This window comes from Candoia aspera, chromosome 4, assembly GCF_035149785.1.
Source record: "Candoia aspera isolate rCanAsp1 chromosome 4, rCanAsp1.hap2, whole genome shotgun sequence".
Classification (NCBI taxonomy): domain Eukaryota; kingdom Metazoa; phylum Chordata; class Lepidosauria; order Squamata; family Boidae; genus Candoia; species Candoia aspera.
In genome coordinates this window covers 105,708,710-105,730,325 of record NC_086156.1, presented here as the reverse complement: position 1 = coordinate 105,730,325, position 21,616 = coordinate 105,708,710, and the positions used below count along the sequence as shown (strand labels likewise).

General features: G+C 41.3%; 3 protein-coding genes across 5 annotated transcripts in view; all 3 read right to left on the bottom strand.

The window, feature by feature from the left end:
* The window catches only part of LOC134495821 (protein KHNYN-like), a 239,956-nt gene that overhangs the window by 153,113 nt on the left and 65,227 nt on the right, over positions 1-21,616 (bottom strand). The gene's annotated exons all lie outside the window — the stretch shown is intronic.
* Positions 2,479-3,396, bottom strand: LOC134496883 (olfactory receptor 2D3-like). The gene has a single exon (XM_063302598.1). It carries the CDS (start codon positions 3,394-3,396, stop codon positions 2,479-2,481), a length of 918 nt encoding a protein of 305 aa, XP_063158668.1.
* Positions 14,542-15,459, bottom strand: LOC134496882 (olfactory receptor 2D3-like). Its single transcript, XM_063302596.1, has one exon. It carries the CDS (start codon positions 15,457-15,459, stop codon positions 14,542-14,544), a length of 918 nt encoding a protein of 305 aa, XP_063158666.1.

Sequence of the window (21,616 nt, the reverse complement as noted above, 5' to 3'; positions counted from 1 at the left end):
CTCTCAAGTCCACCCAGGCAAAGGATGGAGACAAGGCAGGGCTGCAGGATCCAGAGAAGCAGGAGTTTGTGGCAGCGCAGCAAGACAGAATTCGGCTAAACCTCTCAACGAGGCTACATGAATATTTGCAGGCTTCATCTATAGAAATAATTTATTTGGATATTTTTATGTGGTAATGCAAACTATAAATATCAGAGGAATTCATTACAACTAGATAATCATATCAAAGCCGGCATAGTTTCAGAAACTGCAAATGTTTTGACCTTCCAGAGAATAAAATTTACAGTAACTCTGTTGATGGGTTTACTATGTATGGGTGGGAAGCAAAAGAAACACACTTTCTTCGGAGATTATTTATTTATTTATATTTAAAAGATTTAGATGGCTGCCCATCTTAAGCAACTCTAGGCAGCTCACAACAACAATACAACCAATAACTATCAAACAATCTTGAAAACAGTAAGACATAAAACAATAAAAGAACATCTCTGCGCCTTAATCATCCCCTTAGGATGCCCCACTCATATAGTATTTATATCAGTTTCATATGTGCTTTTAAAGAAAGTAAGGTCAATAGGTAATATTTCTACCAGAAGGTAGAAAACTGCCATTTGCTTATCACAATCAGGAGCTGAATTTGACTTTGGAATCACACATTTACAGACTGGCATCTATAGTGAATGTACCTGTGTAATGATGGAGCTAGTGATTCAGGTAGAGACGACAAGGATCTACTTCCTCGATTGCCAGAAATAGGCTTAGTCTGGCATATAAATTATAAATCCATGACAACCTACGTAAGTAAGTACTATTTGTAGATGTTATTGGATTGATCATTTGTTCATTTGCTCTAAACGTTTTTATACCACTTTAATGCTTCAAACTCTAAGGGCTTAGAGAAGAAGATATAAAGTTGAGATGGGATGGTATAACCTGATACCACAGTTGTTGAGAAATGTGGGGTGCATATGGCACTGCTACGCTTGCTTATCTGGATGTTGTCTAAACCCTCTTGAAAGGTCCCTGAAATGTCCTCTTGAAGGATGGACATAGCAAGGCCATAAAGCAATGTGACCACAAGGAAGTGGGAGCCACATGTAGAGAAAGCCTTGTGCCATCAACATTTGACCTCATCTGGGATACAGAATGAAGAATAAATCCATAGGAAATCACGATGACAGGAGAGGGAAGCAGAAGGTGAAACGCTTCTATACCAAAAATCACATCCTCAGTAACTTGTGTATCACTACATGCATGTTTCAGCAACACTGAGAACTCACACATGAAGTAGTTGATCTGGTTGAAAATGCAATAACTTTGGCCAACAAGGAAGGCTGTTGATGGGTTTACTATGTATGGGGGGGAAGCAAAAGAAAGAAACTTTCTTCTGAGAGCATTTATTTATTTATATTTAAAAGATTTATATGGCTGCCTATCTTAAGCAACTCTAGGCAGCTCACAACAACAATAAAACCAAGGACTATCAAACAATCATAAAAACAGTAAGACAATAAAGCAATAAAACAAAACTCTGGGCCTTAATCATCCCCTTAGGACGTCCCACACATATCGCATTTACATCAATTTCATATGTGCTTTTAAAGAAAGAAAGGTCAAGTAGATAATATTTCACCTTTTACTTTACTTTGTGGTTTATTCAAAAAAGCCATAGGATCCTGAATTTCAATTCATAGATCCCAACATTCAAACCAAGAGATCTTCTCCCAATGCATGCTACATTGAGAAGGAATTGCCATAGACTGTGTTTTGTGTCTCAGTCCCGTACATTGAGACAGATTTCTCCAATATTCCAACACTATGGGTGGTACATGTTCTTTGGAAGACCTTACAGTGCAATCCTATTAATATCTCTTCAAAATAAAATCTCATTGATCTCATTGCAGCATGTTCCAGAGTATGTTTTCTCTGTCTTCTGAAGTGTAGGAGAGAGACGAAGACTCATTCTGGTCAGCTACCATTGATGCTAGGCAAAATTATACAGTCATCCTGGGAATATCTAGAAAATGATATTATTTGATTGGGGGCAGCATGGATTTATACAGAATATACATAACCCTGTTTCCTGGAATCTAGAGAATAGATTGTATCCCCCCTACCTGAATCCCATAGCTTCATCTTTACACCAGATTCACTCCGTATCAGATTTGATCTTCTTCTCTTTTCACTGTGAGACTTTCCAAAAGAGTTCACACCACAACCAGGAAAGCAGGTACAGTGGTAACATCCACCACATGTCATAAGAACTAGGTTTTGAGGTTTTTACATGTCAACACAATTATTGAATAAAGGTTAGCCTGAGAGAGACATCATCCACAGAATCCATGTGTTGATTTCAAGGTTAGACAAACACAGACTTTCAGAGCATTCTGGAGTTATAATCAGCTACTATCAGACCATCCGTTTTTTAAAAAGATTGATTAACCATGATAGAAACCCTAATGGTTTTGTCCAAAGCCTTCACAACATCTTGGCTACTGCCCTATGAATGTCCTTGTTCCGCAGGGTATAAATGATAGAGTTGAGCAGAGGGGTGACCACAACATAGAAGACTGCAATTTGTTTATCACGATCAGGAGCTGAATCAGACTTTGGAATCATGTACACCCAGAGGGCAGGGCCATAAAACAAGGAGACCACAAGGAGATGGGAGCTACATGTAGAGAAAGCCTTGCGCCGCCCAACACTTGATCTCATTTGTGATAGTGAATGAAGAATAAACCCATAAGAGGTCAACATAAGGGAAAGGGGAACCAGGAGGACAAATGCTCCTATTCCAAAAATAATGGCCTGAGTAATTCTCGTATCACCACATGCAAGTTTCAGCACCATTGGCCCCTCACATATGAAGTGATTGATCTGGTTGGGGCCACAATACGTTTGGAAAACAAGGCAGAGAACACAAATCAAACAGAGCAAAGGAGCTGTTATCCAGCAAGCGGAAGTGAACTGCAGTTGGCAGCGCTTGCCCATGACCACTGCGTAAACTAAGGGACGGCAGATGGCCAGGTAGCGGTCATAGGCCATGACACCCAACAGGAAAACCTCAGCACTACCTGTGGCCAATGCAATGTACATCTGGATCATGCAGAATGCGAAAGAAATGGCTCCATCTCCCACCAGGAGCTGAGTTAACATTAGAGGCATGGTGCTGGTGACGTAACAGATATCTACCCCTGCAAGATGAGAAAGAAAATAATACATGGGTGTGTGGAGTTTTAAATCAACCTGCACTAACATGATGATCAGCAGGTTCCCCAAAACTGTAAGCAAGTAGATGATGAGAATGACTGCAAAGAGGAGAAGCTGGGTTTTTCTGTGGCGGGCAAGCCCCAGTAAGATGAATTCCTTGACAGAGGTGATGTTTTCCGTTTCCATTCTGGCCTCCTGCCTGAAGAGACAGGAAAAAGGAGTTGGAACTCAAATGGGACTGCAGTTTTTAAACGATAATGGTCAAGACCTTACCACCAGAGGCCTTCTTCTAAAAATTCAGAGTGCTCGTATATTTTCGTTAGCTAAATCTAAAGCTGTGTTTCATTTTCTTTTATAATCAAGTGAACATTTTTGAATTTTTACATTTGTACGGATAGATTGTCTGATTTCAATCTATAACTATCCAAGGAAATTGTTAAATCAATAGATATTATTCATTCAGCATTCAGCATTCAGCTTTCTAAACAGGGACATTCTGGGCAATGAGCTCTCCTGTTCCTGGTTCACTACAGATGGGTAGGCACCCGAATGAAGAAAGATCAGCACGAGATTGTTCAAAGAATCCCTTTCACTGAACGTTGCTTGAATAGCAATTCCAGAGATTTCTTTTTCAATCACAGCATCAACTAAGGAGGAAAACCTGCGGAGAGAATTCTCTAGGGCCTTTCTAGAAGGATAAGAATAGAAATAGCCTGAGTGCCTCGACTCTCTTTATTTGAATTTATTCAAAGTGCAAAACAAGTTGCAATGTGCTCCTATTAAACTTTCTTGTGAGTACTTCCAAAGTAGATGATTGAACACATATTTTTCCGAGGCAACAAATTGTGTCTCGGCAGATGGAGCACCTGCTTGACCGTCTCTGGAGTAAAAAAAGGAAGGGCTGAGTAAATATTTGGATGGGAGAAAACCAGACATTTCTAGGATGGCCAGTTAGCTTAGAAGTTGAAAAACCATCCTAGCAGTAATCACAAAGACTTCATCTACGTGACAATAGAGATACTAGGAATCAAGATCAAGTCAAGTGATCTTTATTCTTACCTTAATAACACTAAAGTGGTATTTTCTTTCCTCCCCTGGCAGAATGTAAACTTACCTCTGTGCTTTTCTCCACCACCAAGCAGGAGCTCCTCATGCTACCAGCTTCTCTTAAGATGTCGAGCTATCCCTCTGCTTTTCCCTAATGCCAGATGCTGGGCACCCAGGAGAATGTTTTATCGTGGCTGAAATAATTACAGGTGATGGACATATTGAATCCCCTAAGGAAATACGTATGTGGATTGTCTATGTTATCACTGGGAATATGCTCCTTTCTTTGCTACTCTTTACTCTCAAAATCTCTGATATGAAAAAGACTGTTAGGAGATCCTAATTCTAACGAGACTGACAAGAGATCATAACATCCAGCATTTCCTAACGGATCTTTCTTTACCTGGGCTGGGAAGACAATTCAAAAACTCTTCTTTTGATACTTTATTTTAGTTTCAATTGTGGAATGATCTTTAAACAATAATTATCATTTCGTGGAATCACACTTAATTCTTGTTCTGGCCAAGTCCACTCCAGAGAGCTGAACCTTTAGGGAGCTCTCATCATCCATGCTTTCTGGCATCATCCAGTGGCTTAGAGCCAGCATTTCAAGAACTTTGCTGAAAAAGTGAATGCGATCTTAGAATGCAGGAATAAGCAAAATCATTATGGAAGGACACACCAGATATAGTCTATCCAGTCCTGGGTGCCAGATTTTGAGAAAGCTTTGTAATATATATTATGTCCAAAAGGAGATGACCAGGACAATGAGGTTTTTGGAAATCAGATGCTAAAAGGAATGGCTTAGCCTGGACAAAAACGTGATGACAAGGAAATAGGATAGCTATTTTAGTCTCCAGTTATCTCAGCTGTTGTTTGCTGAGCTAGAGCAAAATTGTTCTTCGTTGCTCCACAAAGCACGACTGTGGGCAGAGGGTAGAGATGGCAAAGAGGCAAGGTTTGGTTCACGATTAGCGGTCATTCCTCAGACTATAAGAATGAGGGTTGCAGGTAGTCCTGCAGGTCCTAAATAAAGTCCCCCCTACTTTTACAATACTACGTTTATAGGAAAAAATGGACTGTGATCATTCAGCATCACTAAATCCTATCATTTTACCTCCCATTCCCATTTTGTCAAGACTGTTTTCACTTATAGTGGTCACTTATAATGTTTGCTGAAGGTATCTGCAAATCTCACATTAGAAAGTTGGAATTTTCTGAAAATACAATCTTGGGAACATTAAAGGAACTGACAATCAGTTTTCTTCTAGAATGTAAGTGATTGTGCTTAATGTTTTTCTCAGCATTCCTCAATCACTGTAGAAAGTTTCACTCAAGGCATGTCTAGTGTGATCTTCATAGTTGATGAGTAACTTCTCGTGAGATTAGCGGCTATATAAATCTGATTCATAAGTAAAATAAAATAAAATAAATAAATAGAAACATGTTATGACAGCAGAATGAGAATTATTCATGTTCTTTTTTTTTCAAAGCTTATTCTTTGCAAGTATGCTGTTCAGACTAAGAGATGGCCAGGCTGAATACAAAAGGAAGTCCTTTATTTACAATCAACTATTTACAATTGATAAGAGTCCATAGATCAGACAGGAAAGTTCTCTCAAGTCCACCCAGGCAAGGGATGGAGACAAGGCAGGGCTGCAGGATCCAGAGTAGCAGGAGTTCGTGGCAGCGCAGCAAGACAGAATTCGGCTAACCCTCTCAACGAGGCAGCAAGATTGGGTTGTGGCTAGAGTGCATGGCCAGGGGGAAACTTGAGGTTCAACTGCAGGGCACAGCATGGAGAGGAGGCTAGGCTCAGCCACGGAGGCAGGGCTAGGCTCTGCTGGAGCGACAGGGCAAGGCTCAGCTCTGGAGGCGAGGCTGGACTCTGCTGGAGTGGCAAGACAAGGCTCAGAACTGGAGGCAAGGCAGAGCTCAGCTGGAACAACAAGAAGGGGCTTGGAACTGGAGGGAAGGCTGGGCTTGGCTGGAATGGCAGAACAAGGCTTGGAACTGAAGACAAGGCTGGGCTTGGCTGGAACGGCAAGCCGAGGCTTGGAACTGGAGGCAAGGCTGGGCTTGGCTGGAATGGCAGAACAAGGCTTGGAACTTGTCATGAGCACCGTTGAGCTGAAGGCATCAGCACAACGGCACACATGACAATACCTAGGAAGCAGAGGAAAGGATTTAAAGATAAGCAAAGCACGCACAACAACAGACCCCGAGGAGAAGGGAACGACCCCGGCCAGATGAACCAGCCATTAGAACACAAAGGAGGAAGGAAGAGAGACAAAGACAGGGCAGATCACGAGGCACACCTGAAGCTGTCAGCAGAACGCAACGGATATCGCCCAGCTGACAGCAATCACCGGCCGGAGAAAGAAAACGATCATGAGCGAAGCCCGGGGCACCAGCAGGGGCCCCGCGACGCCTCACCTACCAGCAAGGAAGCATGCAGGACTTGGGGGGATGACCCAACCCAAAGTGGGGGGGCGCTGACCGGCGCGGGCTATTTAAACCCCGCACCGGCGCGCTCCCTTCACTCTCAGCTTTTTCTAGCTATGCACTATGCTGAAATAAACCTGAACCTGATCTCCCCTGAATCAGTGTCTTTCTTTTACTCAGTAGTAGGCAGAGCATGACAGAGCTGAAGACAAGGCTGGGCTTGGCTGGAACAGCAAGACGAGGATTGGAAGAGGAGGTAAGTCTCCATTGATAGAAGGAGCTGGCACTGCTTCCGTGTTGGCTACAGGCAAGGCTCCGGGCTCTGGCAAGGAGTCTCGAGAAGAAGCTGTTAGCTCAGTGGATGGGTTGTCTCGGGCAGCTTGCTCCTTGCACTGGTGCCTTTTATGTCATGTACACCTACTAATGAAGCAGAGGATGAGCATTGGGCTAAGGAAAGTAATCTCTCTCTCTCTCTCCCTCTCTGGCATGGTGAAGATTTAAGGATCAATAAAATAATGAATATACAGATGTTCTCCATGGAGATTGTTTCGATCCTTTTGAGCTTTTTTAAGGTAAAGGTAAAGGTTTCCCTTGACGTAAAGTCCAGTCGTGTCCGACTCTAGGGGGCGGTGCTCATCTCCGTTTCTAAGCCTTAGAGCCGGCGTTGTCCGTAGACACTTCTGGGTCATGTGGCCAGCATGACGACACGGAACGCCGTTACCTTCCCACCGAAGCGGTACCTATTGATCTACTCACATTTGCATGTTTTCGAACTGCTTGGTGTGCAGGAGCTGGGACGAGCAACGGGAGCTCACCCCGCCGCGCGGTTTCGAACCGCCGACCTTCCGATCGGCAGCTCAGCGGTTTAACCCGCAGGGCCACCGCGTCCCATTTGAGCTTTTTTACTCGACCATTATCAGATTCTTAGTTGTTATTTCAATAGCTTGGTTCCCAATGAATTAATTTAGTAAAATACAAGCAAAAGGAATCTTTGATCTTCCCAACAGGTTTTTTTTTTTTCCTTTTACATACATTCCCAAAAAGAAAAGAAAAGAAACCCAAGGCATAAACAGTGCTGCAAAATAAAGGTGAAAAATACAATAGAGAAAATAACAAAGTATAATATATCATTACAGTGGTTAGAATTCTATATATATATTTAAATAATGTAAATATTATTCAAGTGCACATATATATATTTCTAATACTTTTATATACCTCTCATTCAGCTTTCACCTACTGGGTTTTGTATAAATGAGTCCTATATTTCATCATACTTGTCCATACAAAGCCTACATCTAGAGGCAATCCACTCATAGGTGGCAAGTGTAATCAGAACTTCAGTCCATTGAGTGAATGGGGCCATGCATTTACCTTTCTAATGCTGCAATATCAGTCTCCTAGCCATAGTAAGGGCGCAGAGAAGCTATTTCTCTTGTCCAATTGTCAAATTTCATGTACGAGGTATGTAGTTCAAGAGGATATTACCCTGGACTTCTGGGCAAGCAATGGTGGATTAAAGATGGCTCCCTGCAAATGGAGCTGACAGCCGTGATGGAGAGAGGAGCCGGCGAATAGAGTACAATTAAAAGAGAAGAGACCAATTAATACAAGGGAGCAATATTTATCTGACTGACTGAGCTGCCAAGTGCTCCTGCTGGTCTGATTCATGGTCTATCCGAAGCCCTGGTCGCCACTTGGAATAAGGGGGCAGCTGAGGCCTTGGATCAGATCATGCCCATGCAATCTCTGCCCCCTTGGGGATCCTGGCACTCCCCATGGTTTACAGAAGAGCTGAGGGAGATGAAGTGAGAGAACAGTCATCCAGAGCATCACTGGCACTCAGCAAGGGTGCTCTATGAGGGACGAACCCGACCGAACACAGGTCAGAGCTGCTATTAAGGCCTACCTAGTGGTGATAAAGGATTCAGCAAAGGATCGTTCAGCAAAGGATCGTTACCTTGTCATGGTGCTGGAGCTTGATCACATCAGTGAAGCCATGAGTTAACCCGTGAAGGGCCACCCAAGACGGGAAGGTCATGATAGAGAGGTCAGATTAAATGCGATCCCTGGGAAAGGTAATGGCAACCCTCCCCAGTATTTCTGCCGTGAAAACTAAATGGATCAGTACAACCAGAGATATGTCGGTATACAATCGGAAGATGAGACTCCCAGGTTGGAAGATGGTCAAAATGCTACTGGGGAGGAACAGAGGATGAGTTCAACTAACACCAGTCATGATGATGCAGCTAGCTCAAAGCCGAAAGGACGCCTAACAGCCAACACTGCTGGTGGTGAACGGCAAATCCGATGTTCTAAGGATCAACACACCATTGAACCTGGAATGTAAGATCTATGAGCCAGGGCAAATTGGATGTGGTTATTGGTGAGATGTCAAGATTAAAGATAGACCTTTTGGGCATCAGTGAACTGAAATGGGCAACTTCACATCAGATGACGATCAGATCTACTAGTGTGGACAAGAGGACCATGGAAGAAATGGAGTAGCCTTCATAATTAATAGTAAAATGGCTAAAGCAGTGCTTCGATACAATCCAAAAAACGATAGAATGATCTCAATTCGAATTCAGAACAAGCCAGCTAACATCACAGTGATCCAAATATACACCCTAACCACAGATGCTGAAGAAGCTGAAGTAGAGCAGTTCTATGAGGATCTGCTGCACCTACTGGACAACACACCTAAAAGTGACATTATTTTCATCACAGGAGTCTGGAATGCTAAGGTGGGGAGTCAGATGACACCTGGAATTACAGGTAAGCATGGCCTGGGTGAACAAAGTGAAGCAGGACATAGGCTGAGAGAATTTTGCCAAGACAATTCACTCTGCATAACAAACACTCTCTTCCAACAACCTAAGAGATGGCTTTATACATGGACTTCACCAGATGGACAATACCGAAATCAGATTGACTACATCCTTTGCAGCCAAAGGTGGCGGACATCTATACAGTTGGTAAAAACAAGACCTGGAGCTGACTGTAGTTCAGATCATGAACTTCTTCTTGCACAATTTAGGATCAGACTAAAGAGATTAGGGAAGAGCCTCAGATCAGCTAGATATGAGCTCACTAATATTCCTAAGGAATATGCAGTGGAGGTGAAGAATAGATTTAAGGGACTGGGCTTACTAGATAGGGTCCCAGAAGAACTATGGACAGAAGTTCGCAAGATTGTTCAGGAGGTGGCAACAAAATACATCCCAAAGAAAGAGAAAACCAAATAGGCAAAATGGCTGTCTGCTGAGACGCTAGAAGTAACCCAAGAAAGAAGGAAAGCAAAAGGCAAGAGTGATAGGGGGGGATGTGCCCAATTAAATGCAATATTCCAGAGGTTAGCCAGAAGAGATAAGGAATTATTTTTAAACAAGCAATGCATGGAAGTGGAAGAAGACAGTAGAATAGGAAGGACAAGAGACCTCTTCCAGAAAATTAGAATCATCGGAGGTAAATTCCAGGCCCACATGGGTATGATCAATAACAAAGATGGCAAGGACCTAACAGAAGGAGAAGAGATCAAGAAAAGGTGGCAAGAATATACAGAAGACCTGTATAGGAAGGATAACAATATCAGGAATAGCTTTGACAGTGTGGTCAGTGAGCTAGAGCCAGACATCCTGAATTGTGAGGTTGAATGGGCCTTAAGAAGCCTTGCTAATAACAAGGCAGCAGGAGACGACGGCATCCCAGCTGAACTGTTCAAAATCTTGCAAGATGATGCTGTCAAGGTAATGCATGCTATATGCCAGCAAATTTGGAAAACACAAGAATGGCCATCAGACTGGAAAAAATCAACTTATATCCTCATTCCCAAAAAGGGAAACACTAAAGAATGTTCAAACTATCGAACAGTGGCACTCATTTCCCATGCCAGTAAGGTAATGCTCAAGATCCTGCAAGGTAGACTTCAGCAATTCATGGAGCGAGAATTGCCAGATGTACAAGCTGGGTTTAGAAAAGGCAGAGGAACTAGGGACCAAATTGCCAATATCTGCTGGATAATGGAAAAAGCCAGGGAGTTTCAGAAAAACATCTATTTCTGTTTTATTGACTATTCTAAAGCCTTTGACTGTGTGGACCATAACAAATTGTGGCACGTTCTTAGTGGTATGGGGATACCAAGTCATCTTGTCTGCCTCCTGAAGAATCTGTATAATGGCCAAGTAGCAAGAGTAAGAACAGACCACAGAACAACGGACTGGTTTAAGATTGGGAAAGGAGTACGGCAGGGCTGTATAGTCTCACCCTACCTATTCAACTTGTATGCAGAACACATCATGCAACATGCTGGGCTTGAGGAATCCAAGGCTGGAGTTAAAATCGCTGGAGGAAACATTAACAATCTCAGATATGCAGATGATACCACTTTGATGGCTGAAAGCGAAGAGGAACTGAGGAGCCTTATGATGAAGGTGCAAGAAGAAAGTGCAAAAGCTGGTTTACAGCTAAACCTCAAAAAACCAAGATTATGGCAACCAGCTCGATTGATAACTGGCAAATAGAGGGAGAAAATGTAGAGGCAGTGAAAGACTTTGTATTCCTAGGTGCGAAGATTACTGCAGATGCTGACTGCAGTCAGGAAATCAGAAGACGCTTAATCCTTGGGAGAAGAGCAATGACAAATCTCAATAAAATAGTTAAGAGCAGAGACATCACACTGAAAACAAAGGTCCGCATAGTTAAAGCAATGGTGTTCCCCGTAGTAACATATGGCTGCGAGAGCTGGACCATAAGGAAGGCTGAGAGAAGGAAGATCGATGCTTTTGAACTGTGGTGTTGGAGGAAAGTTCTGAGAGTGCCTTGGACTGCCAGAAGATCAAACCAGTCCATCCTCCAGGAAATAAAGCCAGACTGCTCACTTGAGGGAATGATATTCAAGGCAAAACGGAAATACTTTGGCCACATAATGAGAAGACAGGACACCCTGGAGAAGATGCTGATGCTAGGGAGAGTGGAGGGCAAAAGGAAGAGGGGCCAACCAAGGGCAAGATGGATAGTTGATATTCTAGAGGTGACGGACTCGTCCCTCGGGGAGTTGGGGGTGTTGATGACCGACAGGAAGCTCTGGCGTTGGCTGGTCCATAAAGTCACCAAGAGTTGGAAGCGACTGAACGAACAAACAACATATCTCATTACAGCAGTAAACAGCTGCAGTTCTACATATATTTATCTTGTGCAAATATGATATAAATATATATCTATATTAATTTCTCATCCAATTAAATAACCATCATGCTTTCCCTAAACTATACATGAGTCCCATATTTCATTATATTTCCCCATACAAGGTCTAGGCCTAGAGGCAATCTGCTCATAGGGGCCAAGTGCAATCGGGTCCTCCATCCATTGCTTCAATGGGGCCAGACATTTATCCTTCCAGGGCTGCAGCGTCCATCCTTTCACCACAGTAAGGGCATGGAGAATCCATTTACATTGTCCTGTTGTCAAATTCCATGCACTTGGTATGTAATTCAGAAGAATATTCTCCTCTGAGAATTTTAGCTTTTGTCACCCAGCCACGTTTACATGATCCACTACTTCATCCCAAAATTTAGTAAGATTAGCACCTTTTAAGAACATATGTTTTAAAGAAGCATATGTTGACCTAGACAAACCTTTAAGATACAAAGGTAATGGAATCCAATGAATTCTAAATATTATTTTGTCATATAAGTCGTAGCTTAAGGTCCATTGACACTCTGGCTATAGAAGTTAAAATGCTCTCCCATTTTCTAGGCAATATAGGAACCTCTAATTCTTTTGTCCATTCAGGTCTTAGCATCTCCATATCAAATTGATTTATTGATAACAAATAACTGTAGAAACTCATCGTAGTCTTATTAGTCTTAAAGGATTTAACAAGTTGTTCTAGCATCTCAGGTGTTTCCGGGGCTGAAAATACTGCTGGTCCGAACAATGCTCTTAATAAATTTTGCAACTCTAACTATTGCCAGTGAGTTACATCTGGTACAGGATATTTATCTCTTAACTCAAGGTGTGTTAAAAATTCATCTTCATCATCTATACATTGATCCCAAGTCAATATCCCCTGGAATCGCATCTGACCATTTGTCGGGGTCCCTGTTCCAATGTTCCTGGAAACCATCGTAACCTGTTCCCATGCCATGCTGGTGCTGACACGGGTTGCTGTTTGGGAGGGGGCTGCTCCTGTTCCCTTGTACCAGGCTGCAAGGCGGGGAGTGAAGGATGCATGTCTGGGTTATCTTGACTGGTCAAGCACATTCCCTGAAGACCGGCAGAAACTGTTCGGGGCACCTGCAGGGAATGGAATTGTGCTGTCTCTGGGGGGAGGAACTGGGAGCTGCTTGGGGTTTCCTTGGGAGACCTCCCGCGCTTTCACTCTCCTCAGCTTTCCTTGTGATCCTGCACACTAGTCATTTTTCAGTCAGATATCCATGAAAGCCTTGTGTGAGTCTGATAGTGATTTTGAATAGGCAATCATTACACCAGTATTTTGGGGTTTTCAGAGGATACTGATTTCTTTATTGAAACACTGGCAGGAAATGGACAAAAATTGGCCATTGTATATGAATAATCCACATGAAAAGTATATGAACTTTTGCAGGATTCATCCTTAGAAATAATTTATTTGGATATTTTTATGTGGTAATGTAAACTATAAATATCAGAGGAATTCATTACAACTAGATAATTGTATAAAAGCTGGCATAGTTTCAGAAACTGCAAACGTTTTGACCTTCCAGAGAATAAATTTACAGTAACTCTGTTGATGGGTTTGCTATGTATGGGGGGGAAGCAAAAGAAAGAAACTTTGTTCTGAGAGCATTTATTTATTTATATTTAAAAGATTTAGATGGCTGTCCATCTTAAGCAACTCTAGGCAGCTCACAACAGCAATACAACCAATGACTATCAAACAATCATAAAAACAGTAAGACAATAAAACAATAAAAGAACATCTCTGCGCCTTAATGATCCCCTAGGATGGCCCACTCATATAGTATTTATATCAATTTCATAAGTGCTTTTCAAGAAAGTAAGGTCAAGTAGATAATATTCCATCTTTTATTTTACTTTGTGGTTTATTCTAAAAAGCCATATGATCCTGAATTTCAGTTCATAGATCCCAACATTCAAACCGAGAAATCTTCTCCCAATGCATGCTACATTGAGGAGAAATCGCCATAGACTGTGTTTTGTTTCTCAGTCCAGTACATTTAGACACATTTCTACAATATTCCAACACTATGGGTGGTACATGTTCTTTGGAAGACCTTACAGTGCAATACTATTAACGTCTATTCAAAATAAAATCTCATTGATCTCATTGCAGCATGTTCCAGAGTATGTTTTCTCGGTCTTCTGAAGTGCAGGAGAGGGATGAAGACTCATTCTGGTCAGCTACCATTGATGCCAGGCAAAATTATACAGTCATCCTGGGAATATCTAGAAAATGATATTATTTGATTGCGGGACAACATGGATTTATACAGAATATACATAACCCTGTTTCCTGGAATCAAGAGAATAGATTGTATCTCCCCTACCTGAATCCCATAGCTTCATCTTTACACCAGATTCACTCCATATCAGATTTGATCTTCTTCTCTTTTCACTGTGAGACTTTCCAAAAGAGTTCATACCACAACCAGGAAAGCAGGTACTGTAGTAGCATACTCCACATTTCGTAAGAACTAGGTTTTAAGGTTTTAACATGTCAACACAATTACTGAATAACGACTAGCCTGAAAGATACATCATCCACAGAATCCATGAGTTGATTTCAAGGTGATTAACCATGATAGAAACCCTAATGGTTTTGTCCAAAGCCCTTCTTCACAACATCTTGGCTACTGCCCTATGAATGTCCTTGTTCCGCAGGGTATAAATGATAGAGTTGAGCAGAGGGGTGACCACAACATAGAAGACTGCAATTTGTTTATCACGATCAGGAGCTGAATCTGACTTTGGAATGATGTACGTCCATATGGAAGGGCCATAAAACAGGGAGACCACAAGGAGATGGGAGCCACATGTAGAGAAAGCCTTGCGCCGCCCAACACTTGATCTCATTTGTGAAATAGAATGAAGAATAAACCCATAGGTGGTCAACATAAAGGAAAGGGGAACCAGGAGGACAAATGCTCCTATACCAAAAATAATGGCCTCAACAATACTTGTATCACCACATGCAAGTTTCAGCACCATTGGCAACTCACATATGAAGTGATTGATCTGGTTGGGGCCACAATAGGTTTGGAAAACAAGGCAGAGAACGCAAATCACACAGAGCACAGGAGCTGTTATCCAGCAAGCTGAAGTGAACTGTAGCTGGCGGCGCTTGCCCATGACCACTGCGTAAACTAAGGGATGGCAGATGGCCAGGTAGCGGTCATAGGCCATGACGCCCAACAGGAAAATCTCAACAGCAGCTGTGGCCAATGCAATGTACATCTGGATCATGCAGAATGCGAAAGAAATGGCTCCATCTCCCATCAGGAGCTGAGTTAACATTAGAGGCATGGTGCTGGTGACGTAACAGATATCTACCCCTGCAAGATGAGAAAGAAAATAATACATGGGTGTGTGGAGTTTTAAATCAACCCGCACCAATATGATGATCAGCAGGTTCCCCAAAACTGTAAGCAAGTAGATGATGAGAATAACCACAAAGAGGAGAAGCTGGGTTGTTCTGTGGCGGGCAAGCCCCAGTAAGATGAATTCCTTGACAGAGGTGATGTTTTCCGTTTCCATTCTGGCCTCCTGCCTGACGAGACAGGAAAAAGGAGTTGGAACTCAAATGGGACTGCAGTTTTTAAATGATAATGGTCAAGACCTTACCACCAGAGGCCTTCTTCTAAAGATTCAGAGTGCTGGTATATTTTTGTTAGCTAAATCTAAAGCTGTGTTTCATTTTCTTTTATAATCAAGTGAACATTTGTGAACTTTTACATTTGTAAGGATAAATTATCCTGGAAATTCAGCTGGTTTTTAATTTTGCTTATCTGTAAATGTTGTTGAGTTTGACTACTGATGTGAGTCTGACCGTGGGATTGCTTAACAGAGAGGGTCTTCCTCTTGAGCTTGTTGGTTTCACGTAGACAGGATGAGCCTGTAAGTGAATAGCTACCCAGCAGGGGCAGGTTAGCAGAAACACCAGTACGTCCTGCAAAGGGATCTGGCTAGTATACTCCTGGCATATTTGTTTGATCAAAAATGTGTAAGACGCTGAGTAAAACGTGGCCCATCATGTATGAACTTACGTGAAAATCAGAAAAGCGGTGGGGTAGGATTGGTTAAAGAAATGAACAGACAAATACTTTTTATTCCACACAAATACCGTAGAGCTAAACTAAGGTTTTCTCAGTTAGTTTTCAAGGAATGATTTCCAGAGAGGTTTAAACAAGAATCGTTAAAGGGCCGTAGAGACTGCAAACCGTTTCTTACCATCTGCAGCACTTTGGTGCATGTTTCCTCTTGATTTATAGAAATATGCCTCTGGCACTCTCATCATTTTAGCTGTTTCATATCACCCTAAGAGACTTCAAATCACTTCCAACCCAGAATAACAAGGACAAGTTTAAAACATTTTGGTCAATAGAATCAATCATGAATAGTTTGATTTATGGTTTGATTTCAATCTATAACTATCCAAGGAAATTGTTAAATCAATAGATATTATTCATTCAGCATTCAGCATTCAGCTTTGTAAACAGGGACATTCCGGGCAATGAACTGTCCTGTTCCTGGTTCACTACAGATGGGTAGGCACCTGAATGAAGAAAGATCAGCACGAGATTGTTCAAAGAATCCCTTTCACTGAATGTTGCTTGGATAGTAATTCCAGAGATTTCTTTTTCAATCACAGCATCAACTAAGAAGGAAAGCCTGCGGAGATAATTCTCTAGGGCCTTTCTAAAGAAAAAGAATAGAAATAGCCTGAGTGCCTCGACTCTCTTTATTTGAATTTATTCAAAGTGCAAAACAAGTTGGAACGTGCTCCTATCAAACTTTCTTTTGAGTGCTTCCAAAGTAGATTATTGAACACATATTTTTCCAAGGTAACAAATTGTGTTTCGGCAGATGGAGCACCTGCTTGACCTTCTCTGGAGTAAAAATAGGAAGGGCTGAGTAAATATTTGGATGGGAGACAACCAGACATTTCTAGGATGGCCAGTTAGCTTAGAAGTTGAGAAACCATCCTAGCAGTAATCACAAAATCTTCATCCAGGTGACAATACAGATACTAGGAATCAAGATCAAGTCAACTGATCTTTATTCTTACCTTAATAACACTAAAGTGGTATTTTCTTTCCTCCCCTGGCAGGATGTAAACTTACCTCTGTGCTTTTCTCCACCACCAAGCAGGAGCTGCTCATGCTACCAGCTTCTCTTAAGATGTCGAACTATCCCTCTGCTTTTCCCTAATGCCAGAGCACCCAGGAGAATGTTTTATAGCGGCTGAAATAATTACAGGTGATGGACATATTGAATCCCCTAAGGAAATACGTACGTGGATTGTGTATGTTATCACTGGGAATATGCTCCTTTTGCTATTCTTTACTCTCAAAATCTCTGATATGAAAAAGACTGTTAGGAGATCCTAATTCTAACGAGACTGACAAGAGATCACAACATCCAGCATTTCCTAACAGATCTTTCTTTACCTGGGCCTGGAAGACAATTCAAAAACTCTTCTTTTGATACTTTATTTTAGTTTCAATTGTGGAATGATCTTTAAACAATAATTATCATTTCATGGAGTCACTCTTAATTCTTGTTCTGGCCAAGTCCACTCCAGAGAGCTGAACCTTTAGGGAGCTCTCATCATCCATGCTTTCTGGCATCATCAAGTGGCTTAGAGCCAGCATTTCAAGAAGTTTGCTGAAAAAGTGAATGCGATCTTAGAATGCATGAATAAGCAAAATCATTATGGAAGGACACATCAGATATAGTGTATCCAGTCCTGGGTGCCAGATTTTGAGAAAGCTTTGTAATATATATTATGTCCAAAAGGAGATGACCAGGACGATGAGGTATTTGGGAATCAAATGCTAAAAGGAATGGCTTAGCCTGGACAAAAACGTGATGACAAGGAAATAGGATAGCTATTTTAGTCTCCAGTTATCTCAGCTGTTGTTTGCTGAGCTAGAGCAAAGTTTTTCTTGGTTGCTCCACAAAGCACGACTGTGGGCAGAGGGTAGAGGTGGCAAAGAGACAAAGTTTGGTTCATGATTAGAGGTCATTCCCCAGACTATAATAATGAGGGTTGCAGGTAGTCCTGCAGGTCCTAAATAAAGTCCCTCCTACTTTTACAATACTAAGTTTGTAGGAAAAAATGGACTGTGATAATTCAGCATCACTAAATCCTATCATTTTATCTCCCATTCCCATTTCGTCAAGACCTGTTTTCACTCATAGTGGTCACTTATGTTTGCTGAAGGTATATGCAAATCTCACATTAGAAAGTTGGAATTTTCTGAAAATACAATCTTGGGAACATTAAAGGAACGGACAATGAGTTTTCGTCTAGTATGTAAGTGATTGTGCTTAATGTTTTTCTCAGCATTTCTCAATCACTGTAGAAAGTTTCACTCAAGGCATGTCTAATGTGATCTTCATAGTTGATGAGTAACTTCTCGTGAGATTAGCGGCTATATAAATCTGATTCATAAGTAAAATAAAATAAAATATATAAATAAAAACATGTTATGGCAGCAGAATGAGAATTATTCATGTTCTTTTTTTTTTCAAAGCTTATTCTTTGCAAGTGTCCTGTTCAGACTAAGAGAAGGCCAGGCTGAATACAAAAGGAAGTCCTTTATTTACAATCAACTATTTACAATCGATAAGAGTTCATAGATCAGACAGGAAAGTTCTCTCAAGTCCACCCAGGCAAAGGATGGAGACAAGGCAGGGCTGCAGGATCCAGAGTAGCAGGAGTTCGTGGCAGCACAGCAAGACAGAATTCGGCTAACCCTCTCAACGCGGCTAGATGAATATTGCAGGCTTCATCCTTAGAAATAATTTATTTGGATATTTTTATGTGGTAATGCAAACTATAAATATCAGAGGACTTCATTACAGCTAGATAATCGTATCAGAGCTGGCATAGTTTCAGAAACTGCAAATGTTTTGACCTTCCAGAGAATAAATTTACGGCAATTCTGTTGATGGGTTTACTATGTATGGGTGGGAAGCAAAACAAAGAAACTTTCTTCTGAGATTATTTATTTATTTATATTTAAAAGATTTATATGGCTGCCCATCTTAAGCAACTCCAGGCAGCTCGCAACAACAATACAACCAATGACTATACATGAGTCCCATATTTCATTATATTTATCCATACAAGGTCTAGGCCTAGAGGCAATCTGCTCATAGGGGCCAAGTGCAATCAGGTCTTCCATCCTTTGAACGCAGTAAGGGCATGGAGAATCCATTTACATTGTCCTGTTGTCAAATTCCATGCACTTGGTATGTAATTCAGAAGAATATTGTCCTCTGAAAATGTTAGCTTTTGTCACACAGCCACGTTTACATGATCCACTACTTCATCCCAAAATTTAGTAAGATTAGCACATCTTAAGAACATATATTTTAAAGAAGCATTGTCCTTATTACATCTCCAACAGCATGTAGTCTTAGATAATCCTTTTCTATACAAACGTATAGACCTTACAGTGCAATACTATTAATGTCTATTCAAAATAACGGCGTCCCATGTTGTCATGCTGGCCACATGACCCGGAAGTGTCTACGGACAACACCAGCTCTAAGGCTTAGAAACGGAGATGAGCACTGCCCCCTAGAGTCGGACACTACTGGACTTTACGTCAAGGGAAACCTTTACCTATACAAACGTAATGGAGACCAAACCATCGTAACCTGTTCCCATGCCATGCTGGTGCTGACACAGGTTGCTGTTCGGGAGGGGGCTGCTCCTGTTCCCTTGTACCAGGCTGCGAGGCGGGGAGTGAAGGATGCATGTCTGGGTTATCTTGACTGGTCAAGGACATTCCCTGAAGACCGGCAGAAACTGTTAGGGGCACCTGCAGGGAAGGGAATTGTGCTGTCTCTGGGGGGAGGAACTGGGAGCTGGTTGGGGTTTCCTTGGGAGACCTCCCGCGCTTTCACTCTTCTCAGCTTTCCTTGTGATCCTGCACACTAGTCATTTTTAAGCCAGATATCCATGAAAGCCTTGTGTGAGTCTGATAGTGATTTTGAATAGGCAATCATTACACCAGTATTTTGGGGCTTTCAGAGGACACCGATTTCTTTATTGAAACACTGGCAGGAAATGGACAAAAATTGGCCCATTGTATATGAATAATCCACATGAAAACTCTATGAACTTTTGCAGGATTCATCCTTAGAAATAATTTATTTGGATATTTTTATGTGGTAATCCAAACTATAAATATCAGAGGAATTCATTACAACTAGATAATCGTATAAAAGCTGGCATAGTTTCAGAAACTGCAAACGTTTTGACCTTCCAGAGAATAAATTTACAGTAACTCTGTTGATGGGTTTGCTATGTATGGGTGGGAAGCAAAAGAAAGAAACTTTGTTCTGAGCTTATTTATTTATTTATTTATTTATTTATATTTAAAAGATTTAGATGGCTGCCCATCTTAAGCAACCCTGGGCAGCTCGCAACAATACAACCAATGACTATCAAACAATCATGAAAACAGTAAGACAATAAAACAATAAAAGAACATCTCTGCACCTCAATCATCCCCTTAGGATGCCCCACTCATATAGTATTTATATCAATTTCATATGTGCTTTTAAAGAAAGTAAGGTCAATAGATAATATTTCTACCAGAATGTAGAAAACTGCCATTTGCTTATCACAATCAGGAGCTGAATTTGACTTTGGAATCACACAATCACAGTCTGGCATCTATAGTGAATGTACCTGTGTAATGATGGAGCTAGTGATTCAGGTAGAGACGACAAGGATCTACTTCCTCGATTGCCAGAAATAGGCTTAGTCTGGCATATAAATTATAAATCCATGACAACCTACGTAAGTAAGTACCATTTGTAGATGTTATTGGATTGATCATTTGTTCATTTGCTCTAAATGTTTTTATACCACTTTAATGCTTCAAACTCTAAGGGCTTAGAGAAGAAGATATAAAGTTGAGATGGGATGGTATAACCTGATACCACAGTTGTTGAGAAATGTGGGGTGCATATGGCACTGCTACGCTTGCTTATCTGGATGTTGTCTAAACCCTCTTGAAAGGTCCCTGAAATGTCCTCTTGAAGGATGGACATAGCAAGGCCATAAAGCAATGTGACCACAAAGAAGTGGGAGCCACATGTAGAGAAAGCCTTGTGCCATCAACATTTGACCTCATCTGGGATACAGAATAAAGAATAAATACATAGGAAATCACGATGACAGGAGAGGGAAGCAGAGGTGAAATGCTTCTATACCAAAAATCATTGTCCTCAGTAACTTGTGTATCAATACATGCATGTTTCAGCAACACTGAGAACTCACACATGAAGTAGTTGATCTGGTTGAAAATGAAATAACTTTGGCCAAGAAGGAAGGCTGTTGATGGGTTTACTATGTATGGGTGGGAAGCAAAAGAAAGAAACTTTGTTCTGAGAGTATTTATTTATTTATATTTAAAAGATTTATAGGGCTGCCCATCTTAAGCAACTCTAGGCAGCTCACAACAACAATAAAACCAAGGACTATCAAACAACCATAAAAACAGTAAGACAATAAAACAATAAAACAAAACTCTGGGCCTTAATCATCCCCTTAGGATGTCCCACACATATCGCATTTACATCAATGTCAATAGTGCTTTTAAAGAAAGAAAGGTCAAGTAGATAATATTCCGTCTTTTATTTTACTTTGTGGTTTATTCAAAAAAGCCAT

Bases quoted from the DNA above. Each gene is read 5' to 3' on its own strand.
- LOC134496883 (XM_063302598.1), bottom strand. From the start codon at position 3,396: ATGGAAACGGAAAACATCACCTCTGTCAAGGAATTCATCTTACTGGGG.
- LOC134496882 (XM_063302596.1), bottom strand. From the start codon at position 15,459: ATGGAAACGGAAAACATCACCTCTGTCAAGGAATTCATCTTACTGGGG.